Source organism: Macrobrachium rosenbergii, chromosome 37 (genome assembly GCF_040412425.1).
Source record: "Macrobrachium rosenbergii isolate ZJJX-2024 chromosome 37, ASM4041242v1, whole genome shotgun sequence".
Taxonomy (NCBI): Eukaryota; Metazoa; Arthropoda; class Malacostraca; order Decapoda; family Palaemonidae; genus Macrobrachium; species Macrobrachium rosenbergii.
The window spans coordinates 5620874-5645854 of NC_089777.1; the positions used below are offsets into that span (position 1 = coordinate 5620874).

Consider the following 24981-nt stretch of genomic DNA (forward strand, 5'->3'; position numbering starts at 1 on the left):
TGGTATTGATGATTATGTCCTCTCCTCATCTCACAATACGCTTGTTTCTCTCTCTCTCTCTCTCTCTCTCTCTCTCATCTTTTTGTTACCATCTCTCTCTCTCTCTCTCTCTCTCTCTCTCTCTCTCTTTTTGTTACCATCTCTCTCTCTCTCATCTTTTTGTTACCATCTCTCTCTCTCTCTCTCTCTTTTCTCTCTCTCATCTTTTGTTACCATCTCTCTCTCTCTCTCTCTCTCTCTCTCTCTCTCTCTCTCTCTCTCTCTCTCTCTCTCGTATCAAACCGATCGGGTAATGCATTTGTAACACCGGCACAGTCTTTGTGTGATGATTTGCGATGAAAGAAGAGACCGTAATGGACGACTTCCTGCATTCATCATCCAGGTTATCTATCGCACGGATGAAAGCTTCCTCATCCAACAACCCTCTCCTCCTCCTCCTCCTCCCCCTCCTCCTCCTCACTTTCCTCTCTCACCTCACCTTTTCAGTGACGTAACAGGATGGGACCTTTTAGACTTGGTCATTATCTCGAGTCCTGCTGCTGTTGTGTACAGGCGCGCAGTCTGGGACACAATGAGGGCGGTGCTGATGTTGCTTTTGTTCGCGCGTGACCCTGGCGGTTGCGACGCCTGATAATCCTGAATCAGTCTATCATGATTTAATCGCAAATCTCACCATTTGCTGGAAGTTGCCTCTTTTGTTCGCGCGTGACCCTGGCATTTGCGACGCCTGATAATCCTGAATTAGTCTGTCATGATTTAATCGCAGATCGCTAATCTCACCATGGACGAAAGAGAGAGGGCGCATGCGCTTCCCTCCCTTTGTTTGTTTGGCTGTGAATGTGTGGTTATGATAGAGAAGATACTACTTGGGTGCGTTTTTCTGGCATATAGCCACAGAGCTCGGCGAAAGAGGCACTGTTAGCATTACTTAAGGGTCTCTGCAGCGTCCCTTCATCAGGCCCCTAGTTGCAACCCCTTTCATTCCTTTTACTGTACCTCCGTTCATATTCTCTTTCTTCCATCTGACTTTCCACCCTCTCTTGTTACATCTCTCAGAAATTCTTGCTCTCAAATTCCCTTTCAGCACTGAATGCCTTATAGGTCCCAGCGCTTTGCCTTTGGCCTAAATTCTACATTCTGTTCTTTTCTCGGCGAAAGAGGCGCCAGAGCTCATTAGAATGACGTCACACAAACAAAGAAAAGCTCCAAACTTTGGCGATTTTGGTAGCAAGATTTGGTGGCAAGAGTCCGTGCTCCATTCATGGACGGTCTCTCAAAAGGGGTCTCCTTTTTTTGAGGGGGTGGGGGCCGTCCGTTTTGGAATGAGGCCTCTAACCCTTGATAATATTCGTCATGGCTTCGACCGATTACAGTTGATTAACTACCAAGTACCTAATTCACTGCTGAGGTCAGCCGAAGCCTAATGGATATATATATATATATATATATATATATATATATATATATATATATATATATATATATATATATATATATATATATATATATATATATATATATAGATATGTATAAATGTATGTATAAATATATTAGACACATATATATGTGTGTACGCGTGTTTAATATATATATATATATATATATATATATATATATATATATATATATATATATATATATATATATATATATATATATATATATATACATACATATATAAGTATTTATGAGCGTGTGCAAGTATATATTTCAAATCAGTTCCGTGCACAGTAACGACTTCCTTTAGGGTAAGATTTCGGTCCCCAACACATTTGAAATCCAACGGATTTCGTGATTTCATTTGCAGACAGGCGGTAAAGCGTCCACCGCCACTCAATCCAGTCAACCAATCAACAGGCGACAGCGCGGGTTTAATGGAGATGGATGAACGAATCCATTTCCCACGATCAGGGGACGCTGCCTTCGTTTGTTTATTATTGTTGACGTTGCGAGACATCGTACTTCTTCTGTTAAAGTTCTCTGAGATTTTGCTTTAGATCATTCGAGTCATATTTTTTTTTATTATTTGATCCTTGTGCTTTATTTTCTTGTCCGTTTTGCTTTTTCTCGTTTTGAAGGTGTATTGGAAAATGTTTTCCTTTTATTTATTTTCATTAGAAAGCGTTTTGCTTTTATTTGTTGTTATTAGAAAGCGTTTTCTTTTATTCATTTTTATTAGAATGCGTTCTTTCATTTGTTTTTATTAGAAAGGATTTTCCTTTTATTTATTTTTACAAGAAAGCGTTTTGCTTTCATTTGTTTTTATCAGAAAGTGTTTTCCTTTTATTTCCATTAAAAGGCATTTTCCTCATTTATTTTTATTAGAAGGCATTTTCTTTTTATTTATTTTTACGAAGCGTTTTCCTTTTATTTGTTTTTATTAGAAAGCGTTTTATTTTATTCATTTTTATTAGAAAGGATTTTCCTTTTATTTACTTTTATTAGAAAGCATTTTCCTTTTATTCACTTTTATTAGAAAGCATTTTCCTTTTATTTACTTTTATTAGCATTTCCCTTTCGTGTGTTTTTATCAGAAAGCGTTTTCCTTCTATTTACTTTTATTAGAAAGCGTTTTCCTTTTATTTATATTAGAACGTATTTTCCTTTTATTTGCTTTATTAGAAACGTTTTATTTTATTCATTTTTATTAGAAAGCGTTTTCCTTTTATTTACTTTTATTAAGAAGCATTTTCCTTTTAACTGTTTCTATTGGAAAGAGTTTTCCTTTTATTTAATTTTATTAGAAAGCATTTTCCTTTTATTTATTTTGTTAGAAAGCGTTTTTCTTTTATTTATCTTTATCAGAAAGCGTTTTTTTTATTATTTTCATTTTCTCGTTAAAGTGACAATTGTCTTTTAATTCTTCGGTGCTCTCTCTCTCTCTCTCTCTCTCTCTCTCTCTCTCTCTCTCTCTCTCTCTCTCTCTCTTCTTCTTCGTGTTTCTCTTCACCCTTTCTTCCGCGTAATTGTATTTACTTTCTCATTTCCCCTCGTGATTCTCATTTAGTTAATTTCTCTCATTTCCGGGATACTCTTCAAATGGAGTGACGTCATATTTTTTTTCAGCTAAAATCATATTTTTTGTAAGGGTGATATTAATATTTATTCAGTACCCATAAATCAATGTTAAATGTGTGGGTAATGATGACAGCTTATTTTGTTTCCTTAAAAAGTATATAGTGAAGTTTCCGATACGCCTTAATTCTTACAGTACACCTTCAGTGCTCTACTTTTTAAGGGGTTTTACCCTTAATAATAATAATAATAATAATAATAATAATAATAATAATAATAATAATAATAATAATAATAATAATAATAATAGAAAAAATCCGCTCCACTTTTTATTGGATTTCATCCACAATAATAATAATAATAATAATAATAATAATAATAATAATAATTATAATACAAAAAGATCCATCTACTTTTAAATGGGTTTTATCCTTGATAATAATAACAATAGAAAAAATATCCACCCCACTTATTATTGGATTTTATCTTTAAGAATAATAATAATAATAATAATAATAATAATAATAATAATAATAATAATAATAATAATAATAATAATAATAATAGGAACAAAATCCACTCCACTTTTTATTGGATTTTATCCTTGATAACATTAAGAATAATAATAATAATAATAATAATAATAATAATAATAATAATAATAATAATAATAATAATAATAATAAAGATCTATTCCACTTTGCTTCTCACTTGCTGAGACAACGTCACAGCTTTTAAGATTTTCCGGCTGAATGTTACCCTCAACCAACTAATATTCTCTTATTTTGTTTTTCAGGTCACAATTCAATTCGGTATTTCTGCGCGTAGAGAGCTCTCCGGACTAAATCCACACTGTATCTCACATGTCCACATAGCTCTGAGCTGTAAAACCCCTTTGGCAAGCAATGCATTCATCTCGCCCCTTTAGTTACAAATCTTTTACTTCAAATCTTGACCTCTACCTACGCTTCCATTTTCTTTTTATAAATGCTACATTGGTGGTTGCTCACCAGAGATCACGCAAAATATCTCCGTGTTCGTTTTCACACAAGTTTATAAATGCTTTCAGACAAAGTTTTCGGCATTTTGGTTATCGGAAACTTCTAGGGCTCTCCCGTGCAAAAATAAATAAATAAATAATCAAATCTGACAGGAGCTATTGGACCCAGAGTAAAAACAGAGAACAATTGGAGTGGGTGAATATTTAACGCGGAACGGCAGAGTGAAAGTCTCAAAACAGGTCAGTAATATAGCATATGACAAAGTACTGACAACTGGATATGCCGCAATGCAAAGGCCCTTCTCATTTTTACAAATGACATGTAATTCATATGCGTACACATTACATAAATGCCAAACATTTTGTAACAAAACTCGATGCAAAATTGTGTTATGAGTAAATAAGTCGTGAATTTACAGTAGAATGACTGATATTTTGCAGACGACACAAGGGCTGATTTGGGATAGTGTGAAGAGAGGCTGCAGAAGCTAATGAAGAGTGAAATTATTCGTAAGATGAGGAGGTTGAAAAATGAGCGTGGTGAAGAGTAAAGGTTGAGAGGCCTTTAAATCTCGTAGTTATTTTGACAGTAAATAAAACGAGTAAATTATACATTCTCTCCCCCCCAAGATTTCAGACCAAAGTGCGTATTGAGACAAATTCTCTCTCTCTCTCTCTCTCTCTCTCTCTCTCTCTCTCTCTCTCTCTCTCTCTCTCTCTCTCTCTCTCTCTCTCTCCCCAAGATTTCAGACCAAAGTGCGTATTGAGACAAATTCTCTCTCTCTCTCTCTCTCTCTCTCTCTCTCCAAGATTTCAGACCAAAGTGCGTATTTGGACAAATCTCTCTCTCTCTCTCTCTCTCTCTCTCTCTCTCTCTCTCTCTCTCTCTCTTCTCCTCCCAAGATTTCAGACCGAAGTGCGTGTTGGGGTAAATCAATCTCTCTCTCTCTCTCTCTCTCTCTCTCTCTCTCTCTCTCTCTCTCTCTCTCTCTCTCTCTCTCTCTCCCAAGATTTCAGACTAAAGTGCGTATTGGGAAAAAAAATCTCTCTCTCTCTCTCTCTCTCTCTCTCTCTCTCTCTCTCTCTCTCTCTCTCTCTCTCTCTCTCTCTCTCTCTCTCCTCCCAAGATTTCAGACCAAAGTGCGAATTTGGACGTCTCTCTCTCTCTCTCTCTCCTCCCAAGATTTCAGACCAAAGTGCAATTTGAATTTGGACAAGTCTCTCTCTCTCTCTCTCTCTCTCTGCATATATATAAATTTATATATATATATATATATATATATATATATATATATATATATATATATATATATATATATATATATATATGTATATATATATATATTATCGTATATATATATATATATATATATATATATATATATATATATATATTATATATATATATTATATGTATGTATAATGACTGTCATTCATATAGCGTCAAGGAAACACAAGCTCGAGGCAATCGAAGGGAATGATTTCGAAAACTTTCGAAAGATTCGAGGTTGCACAGCATTCATTCGCGATGCGGACTGCAGTATTGAAGGAATAGTGTCTTTTCTGGGTCATTTTACTTATCTCGAATCATTTGATACTGTGTCTATGTACTGTCAAATATTCTGTGTAAAGTTTGGGAGTATTCACTCGTATTTATGGCCAAGTGTGTTGATTTCGATGGGTGGGAAACTTGACTCTACTCTGAGAGAAATTAAGATTTACGGCACGACATTTCCTTAACGATTAGTATATATATATATATATATATATATATATATATATATATATATATATATATATATATATATATATATATATACATGTATATATATATATATATATATATATATATATATATATATATATATATATATATATATATATATATATATATATATATATTTATATATATGTATATATATATATATATATATATATATATATATATATATATATATATATATATATATATACATAGGGTGTTAAATTGGAATAATACCTACACTACACCACATAGAGTATTGAATTGAAATAATACCTACACTACACCACATAGGGTATATAATTGAAATAATACATACACTACACAACATACGGTATTAAATTGAAATAATACCTACACTACACCACATAGGGTGTTAAATTGAAATAATACCTACATTACACCATATACCGTGTTAAATTGAAATAATACCTAGACTACACCATACAGGGTGTTAAATTGAAATAATACCTACACTACACCACATAGGGTGTTAAATTGAAATAATACCTAGACTACACCACATAGGGTGTTAAATTAAAATACCTACACTACACCACATAGGGTGTTAAATTGAAATAATACCTAGACTACACCACATAGGGTGTTAAATTGAAATAACACCTAGACTACACCATATAGGGTGTTAAATTGAAATAATACCTATACTACACCATATAGGGTGTTAAATTGAAATAATACCTACACTACACCATATAGGGTGTTGCATTGAAATAATACCTACACTACACCATATAGGGTATTAAATTGAAATAATACCTACACTACACCGCATAGGGTGTTAAATTGAAATAATACCTACACTACACCATGTAGGGGTTTTGCATTGAAATAATACCTACACTACACCACATAGGGTATGTAATTGAAATAATACCTACACTACACCATATAGAGTATTAAATTAAAATAATACCTACACTACACCACATAGGGTGTTAAATTGAAATAATACCTAGACTACACCACAAAGGGTATTTAATTGAAATAATACCTACACTACACCACATAGGGTGTTGCATTGAAATAATACCTACACTACACCATATAGGGTGTTGCATTGAAATAATACCTACACTACACCATATTGGGTGTTGCATTGAAATAATACCTAGACTACTACACGTAGTGTTAAATTGAAATAATACCTAGACTACACCACATAGGGTGTTAAATTGAAATAATACCTACACTACACCATATAGGGTGTTGCATTGAAATAATACCTACACTACACCATATAGGGTGTTGCATTGAAATAATACCTACACTACACCATAGGGTGCTGCATTGAAATAATACCTAGGCTACTACACGTAAGTGTTAAATTGAAATAATACCTACACTACACCATATAGGGTGTTGCATTGAAATAATACCTAGACTACTACACGTAGAGTGTTAAATTGAAATAATACCTACACTACACCATATAGGGTGTTGCATTGAAATAATACCTAGACTACTACACGTAGAGTGTTAAATTGAAATACCTACACTACACCATATAGGGTGTTGCATTGAAATAATACCTACATTACACCATATAGGGTGTTGCATTGAAATAATACCTACACTACACCATATAGGGTGTTGCATTGAAATAATACATAGACTACACCACATAGGGTGTTAAATTGAAATAATACCTACACTACACCACATAGGGTGCTAAATTGAAATAATACCTAGACTACACCACATAAGGTGCTAAACTGAAATAATACCTAGACTACACCACATAGGGTGTTAAATTGAAATAATACCTAGACTACACCACATAGGGTGTTAAATTGAAATAATACGTAGACCACACCACACAGGATGTTAAATTGAAATAATACCTAGACTACACCACATAGGGTGCTAAATTGAAATAATACCTAGACTACACCACATAGGGTGCTAAATTGAAATAATACCTAGACTACACCACATAGGGTGCTAAATTGAAATAATACCTAGACTACACCACATAGGGTGTTAAATTGAAATAATACCTAGACTACACCACATAGGGTGTTAAATTGAAATAATACGTAGACCACACCACATAGGGTGTTAAATTGAAACAATGCCTAGACTACACCACATAGGGTGTTAAATTGAAATAATGCCTAGACTACACCACATAGGGTGTTAAATTGAAATAATACCTAGACCACCACATAGGGTGCTAAATTGAAATAATACCTAGACTACACCACATAGGGTGCTAAACTGAAATAATACCTAGACTACACCACATAGGGTGTTAAATTGAAATAATATCTAGACTACACCACATAGGGTGTTAAATTGAAATAATACGTAGACCACACCACATAGGGTGTTAAATTGAAATAATGCCTAGACTACACCACATAGGGTGCTAAATTGTAATAATGCCTAGACTACACCACATAGGGTGCTAAATTGTAATAATGCCTAGACTACACCACATAGGGTGCTAAATTGTAATAATGCCTAGACTACACCACGTAGGGTGTTAAATTTAAATAATACCTAGACTACACCACATAGGGTGTTAAATTGAAATAATACTTAGACCACACCACGTAGGGTGTTAAATTGAAATAATGCCTAGACTACACCACATAGGGTGCTAAATTGTAATAATGCCTAGACTACACCACATAGAGTGCTAAATTGTAATAATGCCTAGACTACACCATGTAGGGCGTTAAATTGAAATAATACGTAGACCACACCACATAGGGTGTTAAATTGAAATAATGCCTAGACTACACCACATAGGGTGCTAAATTGTAATAATGCCTAGACTACACCACGTAGGGTGCTAAATTGTAATAATGCCTAGACTACACCACGTAGGGCATTAAATTGAAATAATACCTAGAGTACACCAGCTAATCTCGAAGTTCTTTTTGTCCACTTTTTTGGGCAAACTAACCACTTTTACCACGTCTTCGTCACATTAGATTTTTTACTCATTCGACCCTTCTTTCTCTATTGTATCAGGTAAACAACTTCCCGTAGCAGTTCCCATTTTGTTGTCTTTCATTCCTATTGAACACTCACACTTCACTTCAGTAAAGAATAAGTTGGCTCAGCATTCACGTCGGGCAGTCCAGCTTCTGCTTCCAGAAATACTCTTCTTCCAGATATAGATGTGCCTACCAATGAACCATTTTCCATGCCATAAATCATACTGTCATTTATTTCTCAGTCTCCTTAATTAACTTCCATTTACCCTTATTGGCTTACAGGTCGCTAACATTCACCGTCAATTTACTGTATCGTATTGCAAGCTTTTTCAAAATGTTTTTACCACTCTTTGTAGCTTCTCTTCACCATCGGCAGTCAGCACTATCATCTGCAGATCCATTCCCACTACTTGATGCTTTCACCTCCTGCCCTTCCTGGTCATTCTTGGGGAGAACAGTGAGAACGAACACACGCACAGACACACACACACATATGTATGTACATATGTGTGTGTGTGTGTGTGTGTGTGAGAGAGAGAGAGAGAGAGAGAGAGAGAGAGAGAGAGAGAGAGAGAGAGAGAGAGAGATACAAACAAACATGACAGTCAAAATCATCGAAGTAGCTACACACCACCAAATAATATTTCAAAATGCTCAATGGGATTTGCGAATCGTCCGTGAAAAAAAATCACTGCAGTCAGTTCACTGACACCTTCAAGAACTCGTCACTGTATAGACGTCACCACCATCAAAGCACGACTGATTAATAAAGAGGAACATCATCACTTTATATAAGTAAGATTGCGTGTGGCTCGTCACAGTGATGGAAAATGATCCGATCCACGCCGTTTCAGAACACTTTTCAGAACTATGTCTCACTCTTTCGTAGTCGTTGGTGATCCTTTTGTTATCCTTTGAAAGATGGTGATTCACTGTCGCGTCCGCGGAGCTGCTAGTTTTCCCGAAGGACTGTTTGAAAGGACACCCTTTCTCTCTCTGCAGGATTTTCACCATATTTCACAGCGGCCATAGCGGATGGCTAAGTTAAGCTTGATTACATCGCAAGTGGGCCGACGTCATAATGTTTCGTTTACGGTTTCGCTATGGTTCGTTCGGGTTTCGTCCCAAGTTGTTGCGTTATATCACTCATTTTCTAGTTGCTGCAAGAGACGTGATTCAAACTTTCGTCTTAGTTTAGCCGAGAAATTCAAGAATAGAAGAATATACGAACATCGGTAATTAAATGATCATTGTTTCTTAACACTTCGTGCGTTCATGTGCAACCCAGACGGACGGACGGACGGGTCTGTTCAAAATAGCTCCAAACACCTTACCGCCACGAATGATGCATAGTTTCTCATGCCCTGAGCCTGCCCCTTAACTCAGTTACTTCCTTTTTTGTCATATTTTCTTTCGTAGGTTCCCCCATAAACTGCTTGTTAACCGCATGATGACAGACTCTCTTACTCAGCGCGACATTCTTAGACCAAACTCAGTTTATCAAGAAATACAACATACAATTGCAGTTGAAGGGTATGAGTAATGTCATTACGAAAGTCTGATTATATCTGAGTCGGCGATCAAGATGTGGTTATGACGCCAGAGAGTAATTACTCGATCAATAAACCGGTGTCTGGAGCATGATGATGATGATGAGGACGAGGTGACGAACCCGCATATCCTGAGGAATCTCTCATTCAGATCGAAAGAGAATGTTAACGGTCGGTCGAGACAATGAATCACTTTTTTCTCTTTCCACAGTTCAGACATAAGTAGTGTATATGACTGCATCCTTACATACGCACTCGCGCAGAAACACATACAGTTAGAAAGATAGAAATATATTCCTTTTTTGGCTTAAATTCTACAGTACATCCTTTCCTGTAGTACTGTACAGCGTGCTATCAACTTCGTTTTTGTTGGTTTTAACTCTACCAAACCAGAATTGAAAAATACAAAGAGTACAAATTAATTTCTTCGTAACGGGAATATCTTACGTCGAATGAGTCTTGATATTCTTGAAGATAATCTGAAAACGGGAAAGTTAAAAAACATATTAATTTTACACTTATTTTGTGAGAGGTGCGAAATAATGAGAAGGGAGACAAGTACTGCTGATTTATTGATGAAAATGTTGTTGTTGTTTTAGATTTAGCTGGCCTTGTGCCAGCACGGGCTCTGCTTCTAGAGCAGCCCGTAACTATATGTTGATGATGAGTCTGTGAGATGGGTAGGTTAATGAAAACTTTATTATGATACATGAAAGTGATTTTGGTGGGGGTGAAATTTTGAAATGAAAAGGTTTAACAGGCAAGGTTGCAACCTCTTTGAACCCTAAGGTACCCATCAGATGAGGATAAAAGTTCGATAGCAGTGAGTGTTGGCTAGTGGGAGAGCCAACAGATGGAAAAAGAAGAATTGAGTAGTAGCCACAGGTAGCTAGTATGCTAGTTCGTGGTGATCCAAAGCCATATTCCTTGTCCAGTCCAAATTCTTGTGTCTGTATGTGTTTTGTGTATTTGTTGGGTGTTGATTGCGATGGATGGAATGATAGGGGAGGGGTGATTTCTAAAGTCAGTATTCAGAGATGAATGGTATGGATTTTTATTTGTTGTCTGGGTCGAGTCTGTTGAGTCTGATTTAAGAATAGGGAAGGAGGGTGGGTGGTTTAAGGTATGGATTCTTTAGAGTTACCTTGGTGGTGGGTAGGAGCATAGGAAGCCTGCAGATTTATGGATGTTTGTCAGTATGTGCTTTGTTATCTGGGTAGCTGTTCTTTCATTACCTTCATAACTTGTTCTTAGCTGTTCTGTTTCTGTACAGTCAAGAAGGTAGTGTTCAGGGTTCTTCTGGGATTGTTTCACAGTACTTGCATGGTTGAGGATTGTCACTATTCTTTGCCATGTGCACAGGTATCCTAGTCTTAGCCGATGGATTATGACTGCTAGGGCCCGTGACATGTCTTTGGTTATATTGTGTGGTTTTAGGTTTACAGTGTCTATGTACCATTTGGCGGTTTTTGAGCCACCGAAAACAGCTCTTCTGACTTTGCTTTCTTCTTGTAGTTGGCAGCCTTGTTTTTCAGTTGTGTGAGTGAGGGGCTGATTTTGATACTAACGTTGGTGTGTAGCAACCCACTTTTTTGCTAGAGAATCTGCTTCTTCGTTTCCTTGATTCCCACATGGCTCGGAATCCAGTTTAATGTTATTTCCTGTTCCTGTTTTGATGGAGGCTTGCAATTGCCCACATGCTTGATAGAAGTCTGATATTTTCCTTTGCTTTTCCTTTTGTTATAGCTTGTAGTGCTCCTTTTGAGTCAGTATGAATTGTTGTGTTTCCCTGCCTATGCTGAGAGTCTTCTAGAGCTTTTGCAATGGCAATCAGTTCAGTTTGTAGAGTGGAGGCATTGTCAGAGAGCCTCCAGCATCCTTTGAGGGTTGTTGAGTGGACTCCTGCTGCTGCTGCTGGGATGCTGAGATCTACTGATCCATCTGTAAAATATTCATTTGTGGCTGCAGTTTTCCTGATTGCCTTGGGCTGCAAGCCTTAGCTGTTGAGCAGTGCATGCTTCTTTGCTTGCAGGGAGGACTGTAAAGTTTATCTTGAACAGTTCAGGCTCCCAGGGTTCTTGTTCTCTGTACTCTGCGATTGGCGTGTCTTCCTTGATTGCGGCTGCTTGAGTTTGCATCCCTACTCTCCTTAAGGCTGCTAGGAGGTCGCCAGCATATGTCTTGGGGTCTAGTTCCTCAGAAGCTCAATGTTTTTATTTCTCTCTTGAGTGGGCAGTTTCGGTAATTAAAGGTTTTTAGATCATGGATGTGTTTCTCTGATCTATTCTGTGTGTTAGAGATTGTAAGTTTGTTTCGTTTCTCAAGACACACAAGTTAGTCCACATGGACCTGTGATGAGTCTTACATTGTTTTGGATTACTGTGTGTTTGTGAGGCAAGTAATAGCAGGTGCCAAAGTTGACCTTACCGTCTGTATGTAGATGATGCATGGTATACTGCTGCTTGTTTTAGAGAGGTGATTCCCTGAGCATTTTGCCTGCATTTGATTTTTTTGCTTAAGTTTTTCTATTTCTTTGCCTGGGGAGAGTTGTTTGTTGATATTTGCTCTACAAAAAGTTTTCGTTCGATGGGTTCACCCATGAGTTGTATTTCATTTGGGTTTAGGTCATGTTTAATTGCCATTGCTTTGGTTTTGATGATTGATTTTTAGACTCTCTGTACAGCTATTTTCAATTTGTGTTATTGCATTTTGCATATTTTGAGGATTCCTGTGTGTGCCAAACTCAGTTTATCAATGAAATACAACATTGTGGCAATTTTCCATTAGTTGAAGGGAAGGACTAAGTATTCCTCCCTGTGGTGTTCCATTTTCTAAAGTCTGAGCTTAAGGTGACTCTGGCTTGTCTGTTTTGCATGATCCTTTGACCCATGCTAACAGGTTACCCTTAACGCTTTTGTCCACCAAGGTAGCAATGATTTATGGCGCTACTTCGATCAAATCGAAAAAGACTACAATTGACTTTCTGTTGTTTATTGTTGCCATTACATCTGCAGGCATTCTTGATGATGATGATGATGATGGAGTGGTCCTGTTTTCCATACAAGTCTGAGAACCATTCTCTCTGCAGTCTTTTCTGTGCAGCTGATGAGAGAAATGGGCCTGTAGGAGTTTGGTTCCTTGGGTTTGGGAATTGAAAGTTTTGTTGATTCCATTGTGTAACTTGCTCAGTGTATGTTCTGATTATGTACAGATGTACTCCTGGCTGCTTTATTTTTCAGCATGCTGTATGTGATCATGTCTGATCCTGGAGCTGTGTTTTTTCCTTTTGGAGGGCTTTAAGCTCATTCATTGTGAATGGGGTGTCAGTGACGTCAGGCTCATTGCACGCTGTGTTCATAACTAGCCATCTCCCTGGATCTAATGTCACCTGCCTTTCCTTGTGGCAGGTGGCAGATGTGCAGGTCCTGTCAAAAATGTTGCGCAAGTCTGTTCGCTTCTGCCTGTTTGGGATGATGTGCTTGTGGTGGTCTGGTCTTTCCTGATACCTTGTTGAACCACCACCATATTTTTGCTATTGGGGTTAGACAGGGTCGTCTGTGAGATCAACATCAGCCAGGTTTGTTGGCTGTTTAACTCTTGAGTTGTAGTAAGCTGTCTTTGGAATTTTGTTTGTAAAAGGTTCTCTTTGGCATGGAAGCATTTGCTGCACTGTACAAAGTCCTAAGTTGGTTCATGTTTTGGGCTGGGTCTTGTAACTGTGTTGCCCAACTGGTCATATGGTTTTCAAATACGTCCAGAAACCTGCTGGAGGAGGTGGTTGGAGGTATTCTTTTTGGTATCCTTAGTTAATTTCTGTTGCAAAGTGATCGCTAAATATTGACCATGTGCAGTTTTCCTGTAGATTCTTGGATATGAAGCTCAGGTCTTTCCGCCTTGAGGTGTGTTGCTTCATTGATGTCATTTAGCAGCTTCACTTCAGGAAATTCTTCCATTAGCAGATTTATTGCCTGCTATGATGAAAACTACTGTAGCTGCTTATAAAGCGGGATGCGGACGTCTGCGTAGTTCACAGAGACCGCTAGTACAAAGATTTACAGGTGACCTGAGGTCAAACTAGTTCCTTAAAAAACAGGACAGGTTCATACAGAGAACATAGTGATAAACAATGTCTGACATCCAAAATAAATAACTTGTTACTTGTACATAATACATGATTGCTTAGGAAGACAACATATACACAGTTTACAATTACGATGATAAATATATATTCCGCCTGACCTTAGGTCGTGGAAAGGAACCGCAGAAAACGGGATGTTCTCCACAGAGAATGCGTTGAGCGGGGACTTTACAATACTCCCAAGATGGAGGTAACATCTGATTAAACCAGGTATCTACTGGGGTGACAAAGGGGGCATCTCCTTCTTGATGTCAACTGGAGAGGGTGGTCGCCTTCCCCGATGTCCTCTGCAGTGGTTTGTTGGGGTGTCTTTCCGTCAGGTTTCTGGGTTTTCCAGGGATGCCCTTGCCTTCTTCCTGCGACCCAGGTTGTTTGATGGGCTGCCGTATCCTGCAGGAGATCTTGGGTCCGCATTCGTTGCCCCCCTCCAGGAATGCGAGTTTGAGACAATCTATTGACACCCAGTCTTCCTGCCCATGGGTGGATATTCAGAATGCTTTCTTGTTCCTTTCCAGCACAAGGAAAGGTCTCCTGTAGGGCCTAGTCAAGGGTGGGCGTACCCTGACAAAGACGTGGGTGGAGGAGGACAGCCTGGGGGGCATGAAGGGGACGCCCTGTTGGTGAATGTCTTTTGGCAGGGGGCGAACTTTCTAACCCTGTCTTGGAGCCTCTGCATTCCTATGTTGTCCATGTTCTCTGCGACGAGTTCCCCTGGGACTACCAGAGTCTCCCCGTAGACTTTTTCCGCTGAGGAGGGGTTGCCGTTGGCACTGGGGTGGTCCTCAACCCGAGGAGGACCCAGGGCAGTTTTCAAAGGAGCAACGAGCCATGAGGGACGCCTTCAGAGACCTGTGGAACCTTTCCACCATTCCGTTGGCTGCAGGGTTGTAGGCGGCGGTGCTGTGGTGAGTGGTCCCCATTAGATGTGCCAGGGCGGTCCACAGCTCGGACAGGAAAGCGGGTCCCCTGTCTGTCGTTATGTTGTCTGGGACACCAAACCCGCTGATCCAGCTGGAGAGGAGGGCTTCCACGCATGCACTGGAGGTGGCTTCTTCCATGGGCGTAGCTTCGGGCCACCTGGTGGAGCAGTTGATGACTGTCAGTAGGTATCTGGCTCTTCCTGATTGGGGAAGAGGTCCTACTACATGGACATGGATGTGCCCAAAGCGTCTCTTTGGCTGGGGGAATTCGACCATTCCCGATTCGGTGTGCCACCCCACTTTACTTGTCTGACACTGCATACATTGTCTTGCCCAGGCTGTCACGTCTTTCTGTATGCCGTGCCAGACGAACTTCTCCATCAGCAGTCTGGCTGTTGTTATTCCAGAGGGGTCATCACGTGGGGCGGCGGTACCGGTGTGAAGGTGTGCACGGGAGGGGGTTGCGAGAGGGAGGTGTCTGCCTTCGAGAGGTTCGCGGTAATTTGTACATGGTTGGGAATGTCTCCATCCATGCTCTCTTCGTGCTCTCACTTGGAGTGTGTGGGAACACTTACGCCAATACACGCTGGGGGAGCGTGCCATGTGGGTCCGCTAATGACATTGACGACCTGCCGACGAGGGTTGGTTAACGCCCGAACGCTTTGTTAGATAGCTGTAGTTAGTCCGTTAGGGGCGTGGATTAGGTTCATTTGGCCAAGACTTAGTCGCCGTTTGGGTCCGTTAATGGCTTCTGGGAACCACTCCGGGGTCACCACTGTGAGAGAGGTGCGAAATAATGAGAAGGGAGACAAATACTGCTGATTTATTGATGAAAACTAGCTGCTTGTAAAGCGGGATGCGGACGTCTGCGTAGTTCGCAGAGATCGCTGGTTCAAAGATTTACAGGTGACCTGAGGTCAAACTAGTTCCTTAAAAACAAGACAGGTTCATACAGAGAACATAGTGATAAACAATGTCTGGCATCCAAAATAAATAACTTGATAAGTGTACATAATACATGATTGCTTAGGAAGACAACATATACACAGTTTACAATTATGAGGATAAATATATAATCCGCCCGACCTTAGGTCGTGGAAAGGCACCACAGAAAATGGGATGTTCTCCACAGAGAACGCGTTGAGCGGGCACTTTATAATTTCAGTATCGGCAGAAGTTACTGGCTTTGTTTTTTAGCTGTTGTCTCAACCACATTAATTTATGGTTCATGACTCAAAACAGCTAAGGAAAAGGTTATTAGATTGCTACTTCTTTTGTCCAAGCAGCAAAATCATTCCAGTTCTTAAATGTTTTGTACTCCTTCTGTGGGATAGTTGCTGTTCACTAAGTAGGATGACGCTGGAAAAGAGACAGACATTTAAATTGAAAGATAGGTACAGAGGCCTACTGCTGATCGAAAAAGTTTCATCGGTTGAATCTTCCTGGCTATGACACACCTGATTTCAGCACCGAAATATTCCAGTATTGGAACAATATGAACAACATTGAAGACCACAGGTTATTCATCACACTTGCTGTTAAGTACAAAAGATAAAGTAAGTAAATGTAAAAGCTGAACCAACCTATTCAATGGAAGAGTGAGGACAGAGAAAATAAGTAAAATGAACACTAGGAAAGGTTCAGTTGGTCGACAGAGGTTTGATTATTTAACAAGCGGATGAGTCGTTTAATCACCAAAAATTCCAGAATTGCAAGTTCATGGTTGTTGGAGATTTACCGTAAAGCTTAAAAAAAAATCTTTTCAATAGAGGTCTTACACATTTTTCAGTTATTTCTAATTTTAGAAAACGCTAGGCCTGAGATTTTACTGCCTGTGCAGTTACTTACTGCGTGACGAGAATTTATGCGTATCTTCAGAAGCCTCTTGGCGGATTTAATTTAGGTTCCTAAATTACGTTCAGGGCAAGTATACCTGTAAACACACTCCAAGGACATACGGTATCAGGGCATAGACGATCTTTGTAATTGAATAAGTACCCTAAGGTGAGTGGACTGGTAGGAATTAAATGGATCTTAATGGCTCCTAACTTACTTTGTATATGTTGAGAGAACTTTTTATTAAGAATGTCATGCAGTGAAATACAGAAATCAAGCGTAAAAACTTAGTTCAGGAACTGTATGAATGGTAAGTTTATTACAATAAATATTTACCTAAAAGCAAGGGAAGATTATGAAAAACAGTTCAGAAGGCAAGCAGTTATCCTGAACAGTATTTACATGACGAGAAGATCTCCTCTTGGAACAGCAGCCAATTAGATGTTAACATTAAAGCCTGTGGAGGAGAGGAAAAATAGAATTGAATTTAAAATTGAACAAACGAACATTATAGAAATTTACCCTAAACCCGTATAAAAAAGTGCTGTTCCTTACAAAAAATCAGTTGTGTTAAAAATACCATCTTGTCCAAAAACAAGGACGTCTAAAAGAGAAAGCCGATTCTCATTTTCTTTTTCAATGGTAAATTAACTTTAGGATGCTGAATGTTCACGAACTCATGAAATGAATCTGCTTCATAATCATGTATAAAAAGTGCAAAGGTATCATTTATATATATATTATGATTTTGCAATCTTGTGCGTCCACTGGAACTTCATTGGTCACCCTGGGTACACATTCCCCCACCTTGGCTTTTTTCTTAACATCACTCTTAACTTGCATAAATATATTTGTGTATTTATGTCTTTATTAACTCTTTTATTTGCATACCGTATTCATTAGTGGTGTTAAAGTTTATTTGTATGTCATTTTTTGACTCGTTATTCAATATGAACTCATTTCTATTATTCTTCATCATTTGTTTCTTTTTCTTTACCACAGTATTTTTTCCCTTTCACACATGGGATTTTTTAAATCTTTGACCTGCTAGATATGTCATGGCGTGTACTTATCTTAGGGATCCGTGCCACTCCCTCTTCAGCCCGCAAAAAATCTTGCTCAGGCCAGTTGTATTGGTTTATCTGTCAGACAGTATCATAAATTTTCGCTCGTCCTTTGTTTGGTTTGTGTGTACCGTGGGAATTGTTCACATTCCTGATAGTTGTCTGATCTTGGCTAACTTTCGACAATCCATGTCGAGCGTCTTTTTTTTCTTTCTTTTAAGGGCTGCGGGTGGCTTATTTACTGAAATGCCCTGCTCTGTGTAATGTGACTTTATCTCGTCATAAAACGCTTGATTTCTCAAACGTGGCGCGTTTACACAAGTGAGATTGTTTTCAAAGAAACTTCTTCAGCTGGCAAGAAGGACTCTTAGTTAATATGTGTAACGTCGTCCAAGGTCTTGCGGGCTTGGTGTCGTCATTACTGTCAAGCCCTGAATTCTAATGAAAACAATAACAAAAGAAATAGATTCGACTTCTTATCCTGCTGGCAATTGATCCCAGTCGATTCAAACGCCCATTCTACAGTAGTATGTACGAAGAAAAGTGTGTTGAGCTTGACCTTCACGAAAAAATGTTAACAGTTTACAGGATGGTAACAATTTACAGCATATTGTCATTAATTGAAACTGTCGCTAGAGAATCAAATCTTTTATTCTTGATTAAAAGGTTACAACACTGAAAATGCCTAACCGTCATGATCATGCAAGATGGTGTTTGCTGTCAACATCGTCAATTTAGATAGATGAACCAGAACAGCAATACTGAAACTGAGAAAGAAACCATCAGGTTACGTGATGCTGAAATTAAGAAGAAGCCTTCAGGTTACATGATAAAGTGAGAAACAGCAGGATATGTGATCTAATGTGTGTAATGGCTTTCTAATTGACAGACCTTGGCGCGATTAGACTGAGAATCACTACTGAAGAGAGGACGTCAGCTGATGCGCCATGGCGAACGCCCGGGAATAAAGACACGTCCAACCACTTTGACGTATCGGCAGACGTAAGCATATCGTAAGTAGCTTTTTTCCCCTTTTTTGCAGCTGTGTTCGCTGTCAAGTGCTGTTTTTGTCGCTGTGTGCTGTGGATTGCTGTGACTGGTTATAAAATGGGGGTTTGGGTGACCCCCATCGCCAGGAACCGCTCGGGGTAGCTCACCCAAGGTTAAGGTTGACGAAGCCCCATGCATGGAAACAGACCTCTGTTTAGCCTGTCCTATCATCGTAGGGGTGACAGTAATGCAGTCATTACCAGAGAGGAAATGAAATAATCGGTTAGTGATATTTCGGTTAATTTTTTACAACAGTTCCAACTCCATTTTTCTAAAGTAATTATGTATTTTCATGTGTGTTTTAATGTGTTCTGAATGGTTATGATAGTAATACATCGGGGAAATGAGTTGTTTTTGAGTTACTAGCCTATACACCCCTACTACATCCAACAAGGTTGGGGACCCTTTGGGAATGGAGGGGTTTTGGGTGGGGTAAATCACCATCCACACAAAACAGCATTTGAATTAATGAATAAAATGAGGTAAATCATAGCATACCTAGCAAGCCATAGTCAGGCAACGTAGGCTAGTGTAATGTAGCCTAACATCCCTTAACTGCAAAGGGGTGGCGGAATGGCGCTTCGCGCCTTATCCGCATTTATAATGATTCTTGGCAGCCTCATATATACTGGCAAGAGGTAATGTTGCGTGCGCTAGCCACAGGAGTTACAGAAGGTAAATCATGTTACAATATTTTAAAAACAATTATAAATTTACCTTAAGTGGATGGACACAAACGTTTTGATGTGGTTATATCCAAAACAAGATGGTTGTGGCTCATCTACAGTGTCATCGTCGTCGTCATCGTCATCAGAAAATGATTCCCTAGGTGGTGATGGTGGCTGAGTGTCACTTAAAGGTGGGTATAATTTAGCAGCTTCAAAAAATTGTAAAACTGAACTGTAAAACACTCCATGTTGTCTTTAAAAATTAATGCATTGTGTTTCATTTTCAAAGATATCGTGAATTAAGCGAAAATAATCAAAGTTACAAGACGAACACAGACTGGACATAACCTCACTCTATGACAGACTTGAACCAAATGGCAAGGGAAAATGTCTGACACCTGTAAGATTTTCACTAGGTCACGTGACTCCCAGGCAACAAGTAGCTACCCACAATGCAATTTTAAGGGGGAAAAAATTCGCATCAGAACCACAATGCAGTTCTAACAAAAACAAACTTGCATCAGAGTACAAACTGTGTCCGTGTTAAAGTAAACAAAACACTTAGAAATTTTTCAAGGATGGGGATTATATAAACATTCATATCTCGGATATGGTGAATTTCCCCAAAAAGTGTTCAGTGACAAAGTTTAATTATTTTTTATGCAAAATGCATCTATAATACTATAATTATTAGAGAATGAGTTGGAACTATTATAAAATAATACCGATATTTCTAAGTATTAACTCCGTTCATGTTTTTACCTGGGAAATTGTTTTTCCTATACTTTTAGGGCTGCGATAAAGGAGACGCATTTGTTTGTTGTCAGCCAAGAGTTATTTGCCTCCTAACTCTACCCAACAGTAAAGGGGGACTGGGAATTCGGGGTTTTGGGTGGGGGAGAACACACACAAACGAAGGCGAGCATGTTTACCTTGCAGAAGCGTACTCCGGACGTGTAAAATGCCAGGGAGCCATTTGTTGCAGGGAGGGATCGGCTGAGGGAAGGGGAGGAACGTGGGAAGGTAGGGAGAGAGTTCCTCACATCCCCCCAAATGCTGGGGAAGGTGAGAAGCAGCAGTGGGGGTAGGGAGAAGGTTCTGCGCAGACGCAGAACTTACTGGCACCGAGGAACAGTGGGTTTAGGTAGGAACTCATCAGGAAGGTAGGAAACTCTACCAAGCAACAAGCAGAGGCTTAGAGAATAGCAGGCTGGCAAAAAATAAAACGTCATCTCCTTTACCAGCAGCCCTAAAAGTATAGGGAAAACCAATTTCCAAGGCACCAATCAGTCAGCAGCAGTTCGAAACTCATAAAATAAAGTTGAAAAAAAAACCATTCAATATGCTAAGAAACTGTAAAGCCCCAATAGACTTACCTTAGGAACTCCGGGCCTGTTTCTTTGTTGGGGGGGGGTTAGAGTGCATTTTGTTGCACCTGAATGCGTTTTTTCTGTAAATCCAGTCTTTACTCACTACCACACCAGGGGCTAAAATTCTAATTTTTTTTTAAAAGGCCGTGATCTTTGACGCAGCTGAATTAACATCTTGTAATTGCTGTATTAATGTATGTTAAATTCACTGGTAATTGAAGTAACATTACTCACAGATAACAGCAAAGAATGGTGAGTTATAGGCTCAAAGGAGCAATAAGTTTATGGCAAGGACTTAGCCAGTGTACTGAAACGAAATACGCTGTTATTCAGATTATTAAAACCAAGGCCTACATCGGAGATAAGGCTAATGGTGGGTTGAGAGAAGACGGTTTCGGGGTAAGCGACGTCAATGCAAGAAAAGGAGGGAGAGGGGTTTGGAAACTTATATAAGAATCCCTGTGAAGTGTTTACAAATATGAAATCCTATTTTCATAGCAGGGGTAGCAGTAGTAAAGAGTTTCCATAATGCATGAAGAGTCAGAAATCTTGCAATGCAAACAGATGGGTGTTTAACAGTTGGAAAGACTGGGTATATTGTGATTTTTAGCCAAATGAGTTTTAAACACCACTCTCAATGGAGTGTAAACTTCAATACTGTTCCTGAATATATATATTTGACTTCTCATAATCTGTATCAGTCCCCATACGTCAATGGCTTGGAAATAAAGTTGAAACCGCAGAACCTAACCCGTTTCTTATTTTTCACCTGTGGTAATGTGTTAAATGAATCACAGGACAGTGATAATTATTATATATATAAAGGCATATAAATATATATATAAAAATATAACGGATATATATATATATATAATATAACGTTGTTTATATATTCCTAACTATATATTGGGATGTATATTATAAATAATTAGGAGGGTTTTCACACAATGTCAGTTAACATTGTAACATGATTGGCTGGAGTTAGTATTTATCGGCTTTGGACCCTCATCCCCTGCCCCCTTTCCTCAAAATAAAATATTCAGGCCTCGAAAATTGCCAAAAGCCCTTATCAGAGTGCCGATAACATACCTAACTGAAATCAGTAGTAACGAAGGATTTGTCACTTTTTGGTGCTGATAAGCCTTCCTAAAATCACTGATTTTGTGTTAGCAGTTTTTGTCTGTCATCACACCCTCAGTAAAAACCCCGATAACCTTGACTGCCTGGTCTATATAACCCATAACCTCCACTTTTCCTAGCTCCCTCTCAAATTGTAGGACTAATAACAAGCAGGGGAGCATATCACCCATTATTCCCAGAGGTATACCCCACCCATAACCCTATTTTCACTCAGAAAGTTCACTTTACTGTATTTTCTATAATTTTCTGTCATAAATGCAGTTTTCGTTATAAAACTATTAAAATTTAAGGTATAAGCATTTTTACAACCAAAATACTTGTTTAAAAAAAATGGGCAGTTCTAATTGTTTTTACAGGGTTTTAAGTATTTGCAGATTTTAGCTATCCACTTAGTTCTACCCCATTAGTTTCAAGGAGCAGTGTTAATGTGTGTATATATATATATATATATAATGAGGAAATATGGACAGATATAAGATATATATATATATACAACACACAAAGTTTGATAGAACAGTTTATATTATATTTATATATATATATATATATATATATATATATATATATATATATATATATATATATATATATATGTGTGTGTGTGTGACATTTATCACTGACAGAGTGGTGATTCATCTACAATCAGTAAGTCAATAAACCACATATGTACATGTCCAATTCTGTACCTACCGTAAATTATCCATTTTCATATATCCTAAGGGGATGACTAGCCTGATGATACATTTTATATTATCCAAAAAGTGAATGTACAAGAACCTATTTTACATTTAGCTTATGAAATCTTATCATGCAGGTGAACTCCTTGATTAATACTTACTTTTATTACTGTATTTAACATTTTTATTGTAGGCATTTAAACCATCTGACCTGGTCTGTTTACATTTCTTATCCGCCATTTGATGAAATGAATTCGTTTAATTTACTTTTGTTTATTTATAGGTTTGAATTAAATACATACCGTATTTGACGGCGTATAAGTCATTCTTTTAAAAAAAAAAAAATGGCCTAAAAAAATCCCCTGCATCCTATGAAATAATGTAGGCTAAAATTTAAGAATTTTGGCCGAAATTATAATTAAAGCATGTCACGTTGATGTTGTAGCCTTTACAAGATTCGTGTTATCCTAATAACCTTTAAAAACAAAGATTATAATTATTTATCATTATATTACCATCACCGCAATTACTTTTCGTATTATAAAATCATCTACGAATGTTAATTATCGATATTTTCATTAAAATGTTAATATCATTATCGTAGTCTAAAAGCAGTACAGTTCCACATTTATAGATATAAACAGTATCTGTGCTGCCACCTATTTGTGATTATCTCTCTCTCTTTACGGATAACAAGGCTTCATTCGTTCAGTTGGTAAACATACAATTCCTGCTAACATTCTCTTTACGCATAACAACATGTACAGTATATAATCAAATTGATTGAATTGACAATTACTGTACTACCATTCTCTTTAACATAATAACAAGGCTTTCGTTGTTTGATATGGAATTGTGCTAGCATTCTTTTTAAGAATAATAACATGGCTTTGTTCAGTTGCTCAAAGAAACTCGAGCTGTTACATAAAACACTTTTATTTATTGAATTTTACCCCTTGATTGCATACTTTTTATAATATATAATGGATATATAAACATATAGTACTCACCGTTATGTAACATCTTTATAATGTTTTTGTTGATTCTGGCGGTAAGAAACAATGTTTACAAATAAAATTACATCTATTGGTAAACCTATTAGTAGCATTTCAAAGTTAGCTTTTAAATGATCATGATTAAATGGCTGATTGTATACTTAAATTTTGATAAATATAAATATTTATAAATAACTTTTTATTAATGTTTTGTTGATTCTGTTGGTAAAAACAATATGCATATGATAACCTAATACTACAGTTTTTACTTACCAAAATCATATGAGCATAGGCTAGAAACCTTATTTTTTCCCTCAGTGTCCTGCTGAAATTATATATATATATGCAGACATATATTATAAGCCATCAAATATAATTTGTTATTACATTTGATTTATTTATATAAATAGAAATACAAAATACATTACAAAATATGATTCTTTTACCATTTTCGAATATACAAACACACTATGTTGCGATATGAGCATCTCTCGGATATATATATATGCGGTATATATAAAATATATATATATTTATATGTACGTATTGTTGCAAAATATAAAATTAAATATTATATATATATATTGTATATATATATAAATATATATCATATATATATATATATATACATACATACATACATACATACATACATATATACATATATATACATATATATATATATATATATATATATATATATATATATATATATATATATATATATATATATATATATATATATATGTATATGTATATATATATATATATATGTGTGTGTGTGTGTGTTTATATGGCAGAACAGAGAGCTATAGTATACCTCTGCA

The 24981-nt window shown here is 37.5% G+C and overlaps 2 protein-coding genes across 12 annotated transcripts in view; one reads left to right on the forward strand and one right to left on the reverse strand.

The window, feature by feature from the left end:
• Window positions 1–9756, reverse strand: part of LOC136825270 (leucine-rich repeat-containing protein let-4-like) — a 25897-nt gene extending 16141 nt beyond the window's left edge. Inside the window, exon 1 of the mRNA XM_067081339.1 lies at window positions 9626–9756. The gene's annotated coding sequence lies outside the window, so the exon portion shown is untranslated. The remainder of the gene's footprint in view (window positions 1–9625) is intronic.
• The window catches only part of LOC136825271 (ras-related protein Rab-33B-like), a 94439-nt gene that overhangs the window by 23367 nt on the left and 46091 nt on the right, over window positions 1–24981 (forward strand). For 4 of the 11 annotated variants that reach the window (XR_010849273.1, XR_010849272.1, XM_067081343.1 and 1 more), the window contains exon 2: window positions 19144–19267. The exons of 1 other annotated variant lie outside the window; for it this stretch is intronic. Coding sequence is in view for 2 of the 10 variants with exons in the window: in XM_067081341.1 (XP_066937442.1) it covers window positions 19144–19256 (113 nt within the window). In the remaining 8 variants the exon portion in view is untranslated. Of the gene's footprint in view, window positions 1–19143; window positions 19527–24981 lie in introns of those variants that run through there. 6 more of the 11 variants (XM_067081341.1, XM_067081340.1, XM_067081344.1 and 3 more) reach the window with 4 other exon arrangements.